The 14,820-nt window shown below is 34.7% G+C and overlaps 1 protein-coding gene across 2 annotated transcripts in view; it reads right to left on the minus strand.

The window, feature by feature from the left end:
• Positions 1-3,877: 3,877 nt before the first annotated feature.
• The window catches only part of LOC148280693 (uncharacterized), a 28,106-nt gene continuing 17,163 nt past the window's right edge, over positions 3,878-14,820 (minus strand). For both annotated transcript variants that reach the window (XM_088227980.1, XM_088227979.1), the window contains exons 5-8: positions 13,101-13,318; positions 11,052-11,214; positions 7,473-7,651; positions 3,878-7,054 (exon numbers count right to left, since the gene is read on the minus strand). In XM_088227980.1, coding sequence (XP_088084106.1) covers positions 6,892-7,054; positions 7,473-7,651; positions 11,052-11,214; positions 13,101-13,318 — 723 coding nt within the window. In that variant the 3' untranslated portion in view covers positions 3,878-6,891. The remainder of the gene's footprint in view (positions 7,055-7,472; positions 7,652-11,051; positions 11,215-13,100; positions 13,319-14,820) is intronic.

Genomic DNA, 14,820 nt, shown 5'->3' on the forward strand with positions numbered 1-14,820 from the left:
TATTCGCTTTACAAGCAAGACAAAAGATTGGGCACTCCCTCAATAATACCATAGGAGAAAAAAAAATCTTGCTAAGTACCTAATCTGTTGGCAATCTCAAAATAGGAAATTAAATCCATTATCTACTTATGTGCACCTAACGCCGCATAGGACTCTGCATCAGTATATCAAATGCAGACAATTTCGTTTATCAGTCTTACGCTTCATGTGTTAGTCTAGAGAAAGTGGCTTTTACGTAGGCTTTTTTTATATGCGAGTTGCTTTATTATTTACCTTGCTTATGATATACAAGGTTTACATTTCAAATAAGTGGATTTTTCGGCAATTTTTCACATTAAATTTAGTAACTGTTGGGGATCAGGAAGTATATACTCAAGTGGGCCAATCAGGAACTTCTCAGCATTTGCTCATGTGGAGAGGAAACCACTTAAAACTCTTCAGGAGAAGCCGGCCTATTGACAGTAGTCAATGGGCCTTTATTACCTATCACCGGTGGAATGTTACATATTTTCACCCAGGCTTCTGCATCGCGCCTCCAGCTGTTGTCTCTGAAAGCTGAAAAAGGGGCAATGCATCAACAGGTGAGGGACATCTTGAGGAATTTCACCGTCGCATGGGCAGCTGTCGATCTCAGAGAGCTTGAAGCGACGCAGGTAGATCATGAACCAGCTTTCTGCATTCTCCTAAAATCATAGGCATGGAAAATGGTAGGGAAAAACAATTAAGTTATATGTCTGGTAGTTTCACTCAAATAACGATCGTTCCTGAGTTGAAGGGTCCTGCTTCTAATTTTCCTTTTGGCAAAGCTGAGCGGGAAATCAGCAAAATCGGGGGCTGTCTTCTTGAGCGTAGCCTCTCTAGCCTTTTCGTCAGCCTTTTTGTTGCCAAGGATTCCGCAGTGTCCCCTTATCCAGCCAATGTACACGTCCTGGTGTCTGCATCGTAGCTTTTGGATATCTAATCCGATGTCCATTACAATAGGGTTGACCGAATTTCGATCCGTTATTGCATGGACGCCAGATTTGAAACCTGTAAGGATTGTTATTTTCTTCCATCTGTTTGGTGGTTTCTTCAAAACATAAATCAGGGCTTCTCTGATCGCAAACAGTTCCGCCTGAAAAACGGAGCAGAAATCGCCAAGTTTCAACTTTCTCAACGGTAGCTCTCTGACGCCATCGTAGGGTACAAAAGCTGCACCTACTTTGCCGTCTAAGAGACTGCCATCTGTGAAGATCCTTAACTCTTCCCGCACCATCCCAGGCAGAACCTGATCATTGTAGCCATGATCTATCGGATAGCGCTCCACTGGATGAGAAAGTGAGAAATAGTCCCTACTCCCTGATAAAATCTGTCTTGCGGCAAGTCCTGCAGGGTGAGGCTTTCCTTCACCTCTTATGCATCTGCAAGCTCTCTGATCCTCAGATTGAGTGGCATGAATCCACTCAAAACCTGTGCAGATACCAAGGAGATTGTCCTGTATCCCTTGCATGACCTGATGGCTATTTGTCGTTGAACGGAGTTCAGTTTTTTCCCGTCGACTTTCTTGTTGACTGCGTCCACCCACACGCTTGAGGCGTACGTAATCATAGGCTCTACAGCGCTTACGTATATTTGCTGCATAACCTCCGGCGACGCACCCCATGTGGGCTTGGCGGCTGTCATGAGTTTTTCAAACACTGTTAACGTGTTTGGACCAATTATGGTTGCGATCTATGGTAAGACCCAACACCTTAAAGTTGTCCACGTAATTTAACTGAACTCCGCTCATGTGAATGGCTGGCTGGCGGTCCTTTCTTCTGGTTATAATCATCGCGTTGGTTTTGTCTTCGGGGAATTGGAGTTTGGCTTTAGAGCCCCATTTTGTGATAACCTTCAATGCATTAGTTGTCATCCTCTCAAGTTCTGTTGTATTGTCTGCCACAGCTGTCAAGAGAAGGTCTTCCACGGATGCCTTCAGTTCGACTGCCGCACCTAAGGCTTTCTGGAGGACATCATCTCAGATGTAATTCCAGAAGCTTGGTCCGCAGGAGGATCCCTGAACGCATCCTTTGGTCTTTGCCTTTTTGAGGGTGGCGTCAAAGTGCGACAATATGACTTTCCTTTGTTAATGATAACTCTACCAGCAGAAACAAGTTTCGAGGGCACTTCTTAATGCTCAGTTGGCACATTAAAAATGGCCACCAAGCATTATCGAAGGCTCCTCTTATGTCAAGCAAAATCGCTACGATCATTTTCTTGTCTTGCAGTGCAGTCCTAATTACCTTGACTGATGCGTTAAGAGCGTCCTCTGTTGATTTCTGGGGTGTAAATCCGTATTGCTTTTGACTCAACTTACTTTGCAATTAAAATGCCAGTTGATTCGATTGATTATCAACTTCTAGAGTACTTTACCTAATACCGAGATGTGTCTGATCGGCCGTTAGGACCTGATGTCTTTAAGGTCATCCTTTCCCGGTTTGGGAATGACAATGACCCTCGCTATTTTCCATTGAGCTGGAAAGCATTGAGCATTGGCTTTTACGTGGGCTAGCAGCCACCTATAAAACGTTGAAAGAATACTTGACAAGAGGGGCGGGCTGGCATGATTCTCATACCTAGATAAACAGTAGGGAAGATTTCATAATGCTGTATAAATATGTGCACATGTGAAAAATAAAACATTGATTGAAAACAGTAAATACTCTCATTTAACTATACTCTGCCACTTTGTCTTCAGATCTTCACTGCATTCGTGGACTCAGCCGAATCCAGTAGCACACCCGCCAGTTACCACTGTCAGCTGACAGTATTTCAGATAAATATTCATACCTACGGGCTACTGATACCTATCGCAGCTCGCAGTAGAATACCAGCACTTTGGTGAGATTATTAGTCTCACAATTTTTTATACAAGGTGGAAACGCGTCTTGTACAATGTCACTCCCTCTTTTCTTAGTCCAGATCCACATTCCAACAAAAGCTTCAAAGGTATATTAATCAAGTAACCCAAAATAGTGAACCATGTTTCCTTAACACATTTACTTGCAAAATTGCCAGCGTCGATCAGAACACCAGCTCTTTTAAGGATTGGTTGGCCAGCAAGCCAGCGTCACCTTGCAACATATCCTCAGAACAGCAGCAGGTTAGCGGTTTACGCATATTTGCCTTCCTTCAGAAAATCCACTTCTATTCTAATTCTCCTTCGCAAGATATTAACCAAACAATAATGTCCTGCCCCTAACAGAAGATTTACACCTATATGATAATTACCCACATCAGTGCCCTCGAGTTTTATTTTTTCGATGAGAAATGAATTCGGATGGGTTTTATTTGCTTGATACTGTATTAAGTATTAAGCGCTGCAGTAATTTATAAGATCTGCCTCAACACACTGGTTATTTTGTACTATCTGTGTTTTCCAAAAGGGTGGAATACTAACTCCATTGGCTAATGTATAAAATTGGACAATGCTGTTCCAAAGTATCGTAAGAAATATGCATTCCAGGGCTGGTATTCTGAACAGAATTGCACGCTAAGAGATTTCTCTTTTAGCGTGTATTTAGTACGTAAATACGCATTAAAAATGTCATTTCTACACGCGCTTTTGCGTTCAGAATACCACCCCAGATGAATTAGCTGAATGATATGAACTTATACTACAAACAGCTAAATCTACAGCAATATTATACTATCGCATAAAATTACTTTTGTAAACGTATTACAAAATCGGGCAAATAAGTTTAAGTAAAAATAAGAGAGCAGCACTAATTAATTTGCTAGTAAACTTTTATGTGACAATGAGCAATTGACAACGACAATTGACCTTCTAATATACCGCAAATTACCTGGATTTCAATTTAGTAGGGTGTGTGTAGGACAAATAAAACACGAGGCATTATTATAAATAACATTTTGTTGATATACTGCTTTATTCTGTAACATGTTCGGTATCTGCGGCTCCCTAGGCAAACGACTGAATACAAAAGTCCGCTCCCATAAAATGCTAGGATTATTTACAACATACAAGTTATGATATTCTGACGTGAGATTTCACCCGTTAATAAGCTTCCTTAGATTGGCGTAGTAACATTGCGCACTTGACAACCTACCAGTTACTTTACCACACAGTGTCGCGATACAATTCCCAATCGGCTGTCAGACACTTTGTTAGCGATATATGGTTTACTATAAATACGATATTTAGCCTATGTGTCACAATCCACAATTTGGGCACCTTTACAAAATCAGGCCCATCTTTTTCCTTTGTCATTGATCGTGCTATTAAATTGATACATGTTTTGGGTTGAAAATTTTCTCATTAAAATTTTCATAAAAAACCTTAACTACATAGAAATTTACAATAATTACCTATTTAGCCTAAGGGAAATCAACATTTAATAGGTGAATAAACATAGATAAACTTGTGATAGGAATCGTTACACGTTAACATGGCTATCTCCACTGTAAGTGAAACTGAGTAAATCAACTTTTTGCCTTTGAGCGATCGATATGACCATATGGGTTTCTATCGCTTTTAAACTGTAGCAGAAATTAAGAAGATGGCTGTGTTTGAACTGGATATTATTATGTAAAACAACATAAACAGTCATATTAACCCAAAATCTTCTAAATGACAGCGGCTGGAGATAGCCACGTTTGATTTTCAGTGTCACATTTATTCAACACATAAATAATCAGAAATGACAAATGCAAATTGTATTGTAATCTAAATGGAGTGACATATAAACAATATCATGTAGGATGCATTCAAGGTTCAACCCATTTGTACATTCTTAGAAACGAACATGAAGAAAATTACGAGTACTATGTGCCGATAAACCAATAGTTACAGGAGAAATATTGAGAACGTATCAATGGGCTGGTTCCATTCCAAACAACAAACGTTTTCATTTACATCTGAAAACATTACTATCTGTACTTTTTTATTTGTTTAACGTTTCCTTCAAAATACATGATTTTAATTCACAGTAATAACCATAAATTACAATATTCATTTGGATTTATAAAATGATCTGCGATTTATTGGTAAAAATATTACAATATAGATACATAATTTTCCTATTTATTTTACAGTTCAACGGTAGAAATACATGTAAGCACAAAATCAATATACATAATGAATTATGCAATTTTTTTTGTCAATGGACCTGTACGATAGAAATGTATTGTAAATTCTTTTGAATAGTTAAGGATCAAATATTAATTATCATTGTACATAGATAATATTAAGTAAATCAAAATATTATTTTCAGTACTCGTTTAAAAAAAAAATTGAAATCAACATCTTTTTAAAAATTGTGCATAAATTCTTCAGGTTATACAAGTTACAGTAAAAAAAATCTGACAAGATGAACATTCGTTATTAGTTTCAAATTCCATACTAAATAGTCTTTAAGACATAATATAAAAAAATATATTACAATTATAAAAAAAATACCTTCGATACTTTGATAGGAGCGCAGAAAGTTGGAAAAGAATTATCGTATAATATGTAATATTCCAGAAAAGAATTAAGTGGAAGTAAGAACTTTGAGAAATCTTGGGGAAACAAAATGACTAATTACTATTCACCGGAAGGTATCTAATATTGAGAAAATATTTGGATTCAGTAAGTGTCAGAATGGGGGCTGAGTAGAGCTAGTCGGAAACCCGGGGCCCGGGGCCCCACACAGCAAAACATTAGTTCCAATATCGCCAATTATATACTCGTATACATACTCAAGTTAGATAATCTATAAATAACTAAAATAAATTAATATTTCGTGTCAATAATCGTAATGTAGAAACTAATATAGTGTAAGTAATAATAGTGTGCACAATATTTGCCTACACCCCGCGGGACAGTGATATAGTTAGGAAGTGTCCCAATATCTACACGAACAGGTCACTCCTGCAAGTTATTCCCTGTGAAAGTAACAAGTATTCGGAATAACACAATTCCTCGGCCAATAGCTCTGGAGATATTTACATCATATTATTATAATATAATATATATATTTGAAGCGACAATTTTGTGACCCATCCTAGAATAGTTCTTGTCAAGATCCCAAGCATATTACCATATGGGACAGATATTTATAAATTCTTTCTAAAAAAAAAACATACAACAAAAATATTGAAGAATAAAATAAAAAAATGTTTACAATTTTAGTAAACTGATTTTTGAGACAATTTTCGCATCAATCAATAACTTTGATAATTCTTCATTCTATATTACAATCTATTTCTCAACTTTCACTTCTCGAGTTGGAAATGTTGAATATTAATAAAAAGTTAAAAGTCAGTTCTTTGGAATCATCAATAGTAGGATTTTGTTCATTACTATTAAAACATACACGGTGACTTAGATCTGTATTAGCTCAGAGTGAAATACCTTCGTGAGTTTATACTATACAATATAATAATATATCAAGGATCGCATTCTGCCACGAAACATTACTCGTACCGATCAATATGCCGCTAAATTTTCCTATGTGTGTCGTAACGCTCATTTCATTCCAAAGTTTAATCGCTTGATCACTCTCACACGTCGCGCACATCAACTCCAATAGAGTCCGATTTGGAGAGATGCAGACTTCATGATTCACTAATGTCTGCGTCCACAACACATTATGGGCCGTGTCCCCCATACGTCCCGAGTGCAACACTCAGGCGTCATACTCAGCTGGCCTTTGCCTACCTCAATCCCACTCTCTTCCGTTCCGAGCGCCCAAATGGCTAGTCGTCTGATGTAGCAATCGCGCCTCAGTAGATTTTCGAGATTCATTATCGAATGAATATAAACATTATTTAAAACAACTGCAGCCTGCTCGTTGGCAGGGGACAGTATCAGATACAAGTGGGTGGTGGTCAGTAGTAGTGTGGGTAGGGGGTGGGGGGCCAGGTCGGGGGCTAGCTGAGTCGCGGCCTCTTGGGAGGAGCCTCGTCTGCGCCATTCAGCATGTACTTCAGTTGGGGCATGTAGTTCATCACGTCCCGAACCTGTACCAATGCCACCGCTGTCTCCGATGAGTTCTTACATTTGCCAGCGTTGCGCAATATCTGCGTCTGGATCCTGGGGAAAACACAAACTGGCTTAGTATCTCAAACAATCGAGCGTTACATTCAATAATCAATAGAATTTTAAACTATTTTATATTCGTTTTTTAATTGATTTAAGCCAAACATGTTGGACAGAATCAGATAGCAGTCCTGTAGTAGTGTTACAAAGTCACAACTCAGAGGTTCGAACCCGCTCCAACATAACTTGATTTCCATTTTCTATAAAGTTTATTTACAACTATTTGAACATTTTAATAAAAATCATAAAAATGCAAATAATATATTTTTTCTGCTTTAATGTCAACGGCTCAGTTTAAAAATTTTAATTTAAAAACTTTCAAGAAAATTGCAAAGTTAATGCTTCTTACTTAATTACATTTTTAATGTTCACTTTATATTTGATATTAAAAATATTATGCATTAGAGCTTACCTATTTCCCTTGAACAGTTCAATGCCGAGAATCTCCAGAACTTGCCTGCAGACTTGCAGCGCCACAGAAGGGAAGAAATAGCTCACTAGGTCGGGAAGAGTCATCAGTAATTCTGTGTAGACGTATGGTTTCATGTTGATACATGGAATCATCATATTTTCTACCAATGCTTTTTGAACCTGTACACAAAACATATAATTTTAACACAATCTGCATTTTACAGTTGATAACATATCTATCCAATCCAAAATTTATAAATCGCTAAAAACATTCTTATACAGCAGTAAACAAATGGAAAACTTGGGTGAAAAAGTGATTTTTTACTATTTATTTTTACATAAAATAATTATGCAAATCAAAGGGTTTCAAATACATCATCAATCATTAGTTACAAACAGAGCCACAACCGATTTATATTCAAAATGATGCAAATTTCCGAAAATATTTCTTCTTTAAGGTAAAGAAAGCAATTCTGTAACATTTACGTAAAGAGGTACAAGTCACTATTAGGTGATTGTGCAGAGGTGCCATTTTACTGATTTCATTCTTAAACATACAATTTTAGATGCTATCTTAGGATAAACTTTAAATACTTCAACCTAAGAATGAAACACGTGAAGCAGTACAAGTCAATGTTTTAAATATTTTTACTATTACCATGGATTTATATAGCGCCATTTTCATAATATAATACCTCAAGGGCGCTTTACAAAGTGATTCTATGTATTTTCATTTATTTTGAACCTAATATTTATAATTGATGTAAAACAATTTATTTTGTTATCACATGCTATGGGTTTATTCAAATGATCACTTTCAAAACATAACTTCACTCTCAATTTCGCTCTTCCGCTGGAAGAGAATTCCATCCCATAAAGCCTGCGACTGCAAATTAGCGTTCACCAAATTTCGTGCGTTGGTTGCGTAGAAGAATAATAACTGTTCCTCTCGCCGTAGATGTAGCTGATCTATGCGTAAGATGTCTGTCAGCTAGTTTATTTGGAATGCATAGTTCCCTTAAATATTCCGGAGCAGAGATAAGCAGTGACTTATACATAAGCCAACAGTTTGTATTCCACCCTCTGTGGAAAACGTAGCCAGTGTAATTCCCGAGTACTATGACTGAACTTAGATATTCCAAAAAGAAGTCTCATTCCAGCATTTCATACAGACTGTAGGCGAGTAATTTTATTTATTGGTAGACTTGCAAAGATATCATTACAATAATTGACTCTAAACACTACAAACGCACTTATTAATTGATGGATGGCATAAACGGGTTTTTTTGCATATGCATTTAATTTATCTCAGCTGGTAGCAGCATGAACTTATCGTCCAACTAATTTGTGCATCAAGAGAGAGGTAAGAATTAAGGAAGACTCCCAGTAATTTTACGGTGGGTAAATCGGTACTTCTTATATCGGGTGGTACCGTATCCTGAATCAAATAGTACCTACCTCATTGTACAATCTAACCAATTGATTGACATCGTTTGAGCAATGGTCAATATCTGGAGCAATCAAAGATGCTAAAAGCTCATAATTCAAATTAAATATTGATTTATACAGTGCACTACAGTAAAACCTCATTTTTACGTTTTCCCACTTTTTACGCCGAAATATTTAGTTCCCATTTTTTTCCATACATTATAATTCAATATTAACGTTTTTTACGTTTTTCATAACCCCGGTTTTATGTCGATATTTTTCCATAACTCATTCGATCTGTCAAAAGACGAGCCGCACGCCGCCGCGTGAATGGAGAATAAAATCGAGGTAAATAAAAAAATGTGTAGATTATTGTCTCAAACTAAATTCAAAGTAGGTGCAGTGTAATTGACCATTTTGTTTATGTGTCTAATTCTGACATTTGACTAACTAATGACATGCAGTTGACGCATGTTTAGGAAGATTAGTCTTTACATCAATAAATAACGATGCAGAATGTTTAAAAAATTGGCAATAGAAATATTATTTTATGTTATAAACATAATGTGAATAGGAGATAGTTTAAACAGTTATCATAAGAGTGTGAAACGAGTTAGGCCGTGATGTAAATGACCCTTATAATTTTGTGGTGCCATACTAAAAAAAGTGATACCATATAAATAAACGTTCCCAATATTTAGGGAAAAATTAGTTGTATGCATTTTATGCAAATTCAAATTTTTATTTTCGTGTTTTAAAGGTTAAGTACCCAGATAAAATGATTTAAACATGTTTTTTTCAATTCAATAAAAAATAGTATTGCTTGAAAAAATACAAAGTATTTTTTATTAAATCATTGGTAAATATGAATAATCCCGAATCATGACAGTTCTTACAATTTTACTGCAGTACATTTATTATAGTCTTGTACAATAATTATATTTTAATGAAATTATTTTTTTTCTATACATTTTTCATTTCCTCACTTTAAAGTTTTCCTCAGTTTTACCCATATTTTTGTTGCTCCCTTGAAAAATGTAAAACAGGGGTTTTACTGTAATTTTTTGTCTTACAGTCCGATGTCTGTTACATAAGCTGTGATCTTTTGATCACATTTCTGTCATATTATAACATCAAGTGTACTTCCCGCATCACGCGTAGGTATATAAATTCTTAGCATGCGGTGACAAAGTACATTGTTTTTCTTAAATTAAAATTAAATTTATATATTTATGTAATCACTATGTAAAGCGCCCTTGAGGTATTATATTACGAAAATGGGGCTTTATAAGCTAGCCATAATAATATTAATAATATATTTTCATCTTATTTACTTCTTGTGAACAATCAAAATCACTTAAAAACGCGTTAAAACTAATAGATTCTGAATACATCTTGCGGTCAAAACAAATCTTCAGATCTCCAGTTACAATTGTGATTTCTGTAAGAGTGATGGCCCACTCAAGTAGAGATTTTAATGCAAATAAAATTTTTGAGGTGATGCTTTAGAACCTGGTATATAAATTGTAATTATGGTAAAATTATTGCTGCCTGAGCTAATTCCACAGCCAATCATTCAAAAGTTGTTTAGAGTGGTATTTTATTTTTTGTTAGTTTAAGTTGAGTTCTGGTACAACAATTCAACAATTTTACAACAATTCCACTGTGGTTCGTCCATGTAATATTATTTTTCTTATTGATCTTTTCAATGAACGGTTTCCGCGCCTCTTCGATGATGTTAAAAATAAAACCCTTACTACCTTATTATTATTAGTATTATTATTCTTATTATTATTCGTTATAGGCAGACGACAGGCAGCCTTGGCTGATGCGCCTATATCTCGTTTACTGCTTTTTGCCTGCATTCTTCGATGTCAAATGCATTTGATGTAATAGTACCTTCGAATTATACGACAGCAAATTTTATAATTAAAATTAATAATTTTTTCATCTCTTTTCCAAACCTTCCGTAGACCTTGAGTAAAACTGCATACTTAACTCAATTTTACTGACGTACCTCTTTATCTAAATGCCTCAGAATTAATTGTTAGTCAAAATGATTTTGACACTGTAGAGTATAACTATGTTACGGTAGCCCGCTTGGAAAAGACTTTTCGATTAACAATCAACAATAATTTATCAGGAATGTTACCTTATAGGGGATGTGCGCACTAGATGTAGCCACGTCAGCTATGGCGGTGAGCCTCTTGCTAGTGGGGTCCGGGGGCAAAGCTGCCGCCAGGTGATGGTGGCCATTAGTAGAGACCTGAGGGAGGCGGCCCCCTCCTCGGGTAGACACTGATCCCTGGTGAGCTCTAAACAAATTGAACAATTCAATTATTTGTGTTTATGGCTCAAAGATTGCTCTCAAGTAAGAAATTGTGAAAAGGGAAATTGAGTGAAGATAAGTCCGCTTCTTAGTGTAGTGGTAGACGCAATCGCTTCTATGCCTTAGGTCCCAGGTTCGATTCCTGGCAAGGTTTATTCAGAAGAAAAAAATATATATATATAATATTGCAACTAAATACATTTTTTTTTATAAATTTAATACATATATATTTATATTAAAGTTTCCTACTATGTAAAAGAAAAAACAATTCTTGTGTACATAATGGGGAGTGACGTCTTACAATAATAGGTTTATTTTATTTTTTTATAAAATATATATAAAAATTAAAGCATGTAAACATAATAAAGAACAATGTTTTGAGTTTGTCCAAATTTATGAATTATTTTTTTTTATCATAATATGAGTTGATAAATATCAAATGCCATTATGTCCACCCAATTCATTTCAGTACTGTTCAAATTAAAACATGTCCTCATTATTACAATAAAACACTGTCAAAAAAACTCAGTTTCAATTCAGAAGCCAGTAGGTCCGGTCCACATGGACATTGTGGACATACCTGCGTTTGATATTTATCAAATCATACAAAGAACAATGTTTTGAGTTTGTTCAAATTTTTGAAGACAAAGTCTGGATTTCACCCCCTAGGGGTTTAACACACTACATATTACAACAGAGATGGAGACAAAAAGCATAAAAATTTAAAAATATTTTCAGGTGCTGACTGTTATGTAGGTGAAATAATTCAGTCGGATGAATCTCAAATGCATCAATAAAGGTTTCAGCCCTTTAACTTCACAAAAATCATCAGATAGAAGAATTTTAGAAATATAGATGTTCAAATGTGGGCAGAATGGTGAATTTTAGTGTGTAAAGTGGCCACATAAACCAACCGGCCATAAATATTTAGTATTTATTTATTTAATATACCTACACATTATAACAGTGTTCTATTACACAGCCAAATAACAAGTTATTCCTGGACTGGCACCCGAAAACTTTACATTTTTATCAATACAGCAACAGGTAGAGATTTGGCGATGATGATGATGATCATTTATTTTTATATTGAATTTTTGGGATGTTTATTTATCAAAAAATTGCTTTTTATATTACCATTTGCAAAATGAGCGTGATAACAAATCTTATCTCGCAATAAGTATTTCAAATTCCAAAGTTATTTTACAGTATGTACATAGCTACTGAAACATATCATTGCACATTGATTTTGATAAATTTATTTTAGTTAAAGTAATACATTTAGAATAAAAATAAGATCACTGTTTCACTTAAGTTAAATATTATTTGTTCCGGAAGAAACCGGGGTACAGTAAATTGTAACTTCTGTTTCTTTCAAAAACAGTCACACGAGAATTTTTTATTTTAAAAACTAAGTCTTATGAAGGAGTAATAAATTATATCAATTCGTGGATTGCTTCCAAAGATGAACAGTGTCTTAACGCGGGATTCGAACGCTGTCCAAAAGACAGAATAAAGTAGTGGCCAGTGATGAATAATACTTTGAATGATAAATGTATAACCAGTTTTTTTACAATAAAGCCTCGAATTTTGGGAAAAAAACGGCGGAAGCAAAGTAGTTATACACTTAATATTTACATTCATTTAGTACCGCATGGAAGTTTTTGCAACATACAAAAATTTAGCTGCCAAGATTTTTTTTGACGAGTGACCATAACTTAGTGGCCTAGTTATTATGTCATTAAAAAAAACCTTTAAATATATCATCACCAAATTTCACTAAGTATCTTATAAAACAAAATAATGTTCACTGTTAAAATGCAGTGATCAAAATTTTTAAAAACAAATGAGAGAAAGAGAAACATTACTCACGGAACGGAGTTAGCCTGAGATCTCACAAGTGGTGGGGGGGCCTGTTGTTGTTGCTGCTGTTGCTGCTGTTGCTGTTGTTGTTGCTGTTGTTGCTGTTGCTGCTGCTGTTGCTGCTGTTGCTGCTGTTGCTGCTGTTGCTGCTGTTGCTGCTGTTGCTGCTGTTGTTGCTGTTGTTGCTGTTGTACCATCGCCAAAGTCAAGGCATTGTTGGGAAATTGCTACACAAACAAATAAATCTCTTAACAAATAAAACACTGTGTTATGAGACCACTTAAATTTATTTAAAACACTTAGTACTACATCTATCTGTATATATATATATATATATATATAAGGAAATGTTACTATGTGTGTCCTCAATAGACTAAATAACTACTGGGCTGATTTATGTGCTGTTTTTTGGGAAATAATGAGCTTTGGCCTGGGCATATTTTGTAGACCTTAAAATCTTTAATTGATCAAGTAGAAAAAAGTTAGGAGCGTAAATAATTTATTCATCATTCACCAGGACTGCATTTGACGAGAATGCATATACAAAAAAATATAAAAACGTTTGTTCTTGAATGTTAACAAACAACATTCGTTTTTATGGCTCCCAATCAGATTCTTTTCTTAAATTCTTTATAATACAGTTTCAGAACGCGGAGATTATTTCATCGTCAGGTTTATTGTTACGCCTGTAGATGAAAACTATGTTTTCAAAAAATATATAATAAAAAAATTTATCGTTCAATTTTATCATGTTATTCCACAATATCAATGCAGATTAAATAAATAATGTAAATGTCATTTTGTTTGCAAACAATAAATTATAATATTTTGACAAACTCGAAATATTATAACTGAACCAACTGGTCCAAGAAGCATAAAAATTGTGAAATTGTAAATCAGATGAATCTCTTCGCAACAATAAAGGTTCCAGAGCCCGCATTACAATGGGAAGTTAATATTTATCTTCAATTTTATCTACAAAGTCAAATTTAAGAAAAATAGAATATATTTTATTTTTTTCTGAACATGTTCAAAAACAGCTAACCGACAAAGATACTTTAAATTTTTATATAAATATACACATTTACATACATAAATATCGATTTTACTTTATACATTCTCTATATGAACTGATGAAGATAGCGTTTGTAATTGCCGCTCTACTCTTTTACTTCACTTAATCAACAGCTGGAAGAATTGAAGAAATATGTATGTTCAAATATAGGCAAAATGGTGAATGTTACACATTGTGTAAAGTAGCCACCTCAACCAGCCTAAAAGGCCTAAAGGTCATAAAAAATGTTCCCTATCCCTGTTAATTGTTAAACAATTTTTTTAATTTATTACACAATTTTATTACAGCACAATTTTAATTTTTATGTCCTGACTTGTTAGAAAATTCTGTGTTAAGTAAATTGAATTCTGTCTCTTCTATATTAAAATCAATACATTTATAAATATTATGACACACCAATATACAAAATACATGAAAAAATTTTAGGCATGTCAAATACAATAGAGATAAATTATTTAATATATTCGGTGAAGCAAAAGTAAGATCATGAATCAATTTTTTTTTTTTTTAAGAATTATTTGCGTTCTTATGATTTACACAAATATTTGATTTTGAGGGCCATTTTCAACGAGTTGTAAATAACTCACTATTAGAAAATGGGAATCAAGTTGGTGAAGAGTGGGGTTCAAACCAAAACGAATGACATTTTGAATT

This window comes from Micrasema longulum, unplaced genomic scaffold (genome assembly GCF_059751315.1).
Source record: "Micrasema longulum isolate JH-2025_06_02 unplaced genomic scaffold, ASM5975131v1 h1tg000549l, whole genome shotgun sequence".
Classification (NCBI taxonomy): Eukaryota; Metazoa; Arthropoda; class Insecta; order Trichoptera; family Brachycentridae; genus Micrasema; species Micrasema longulum.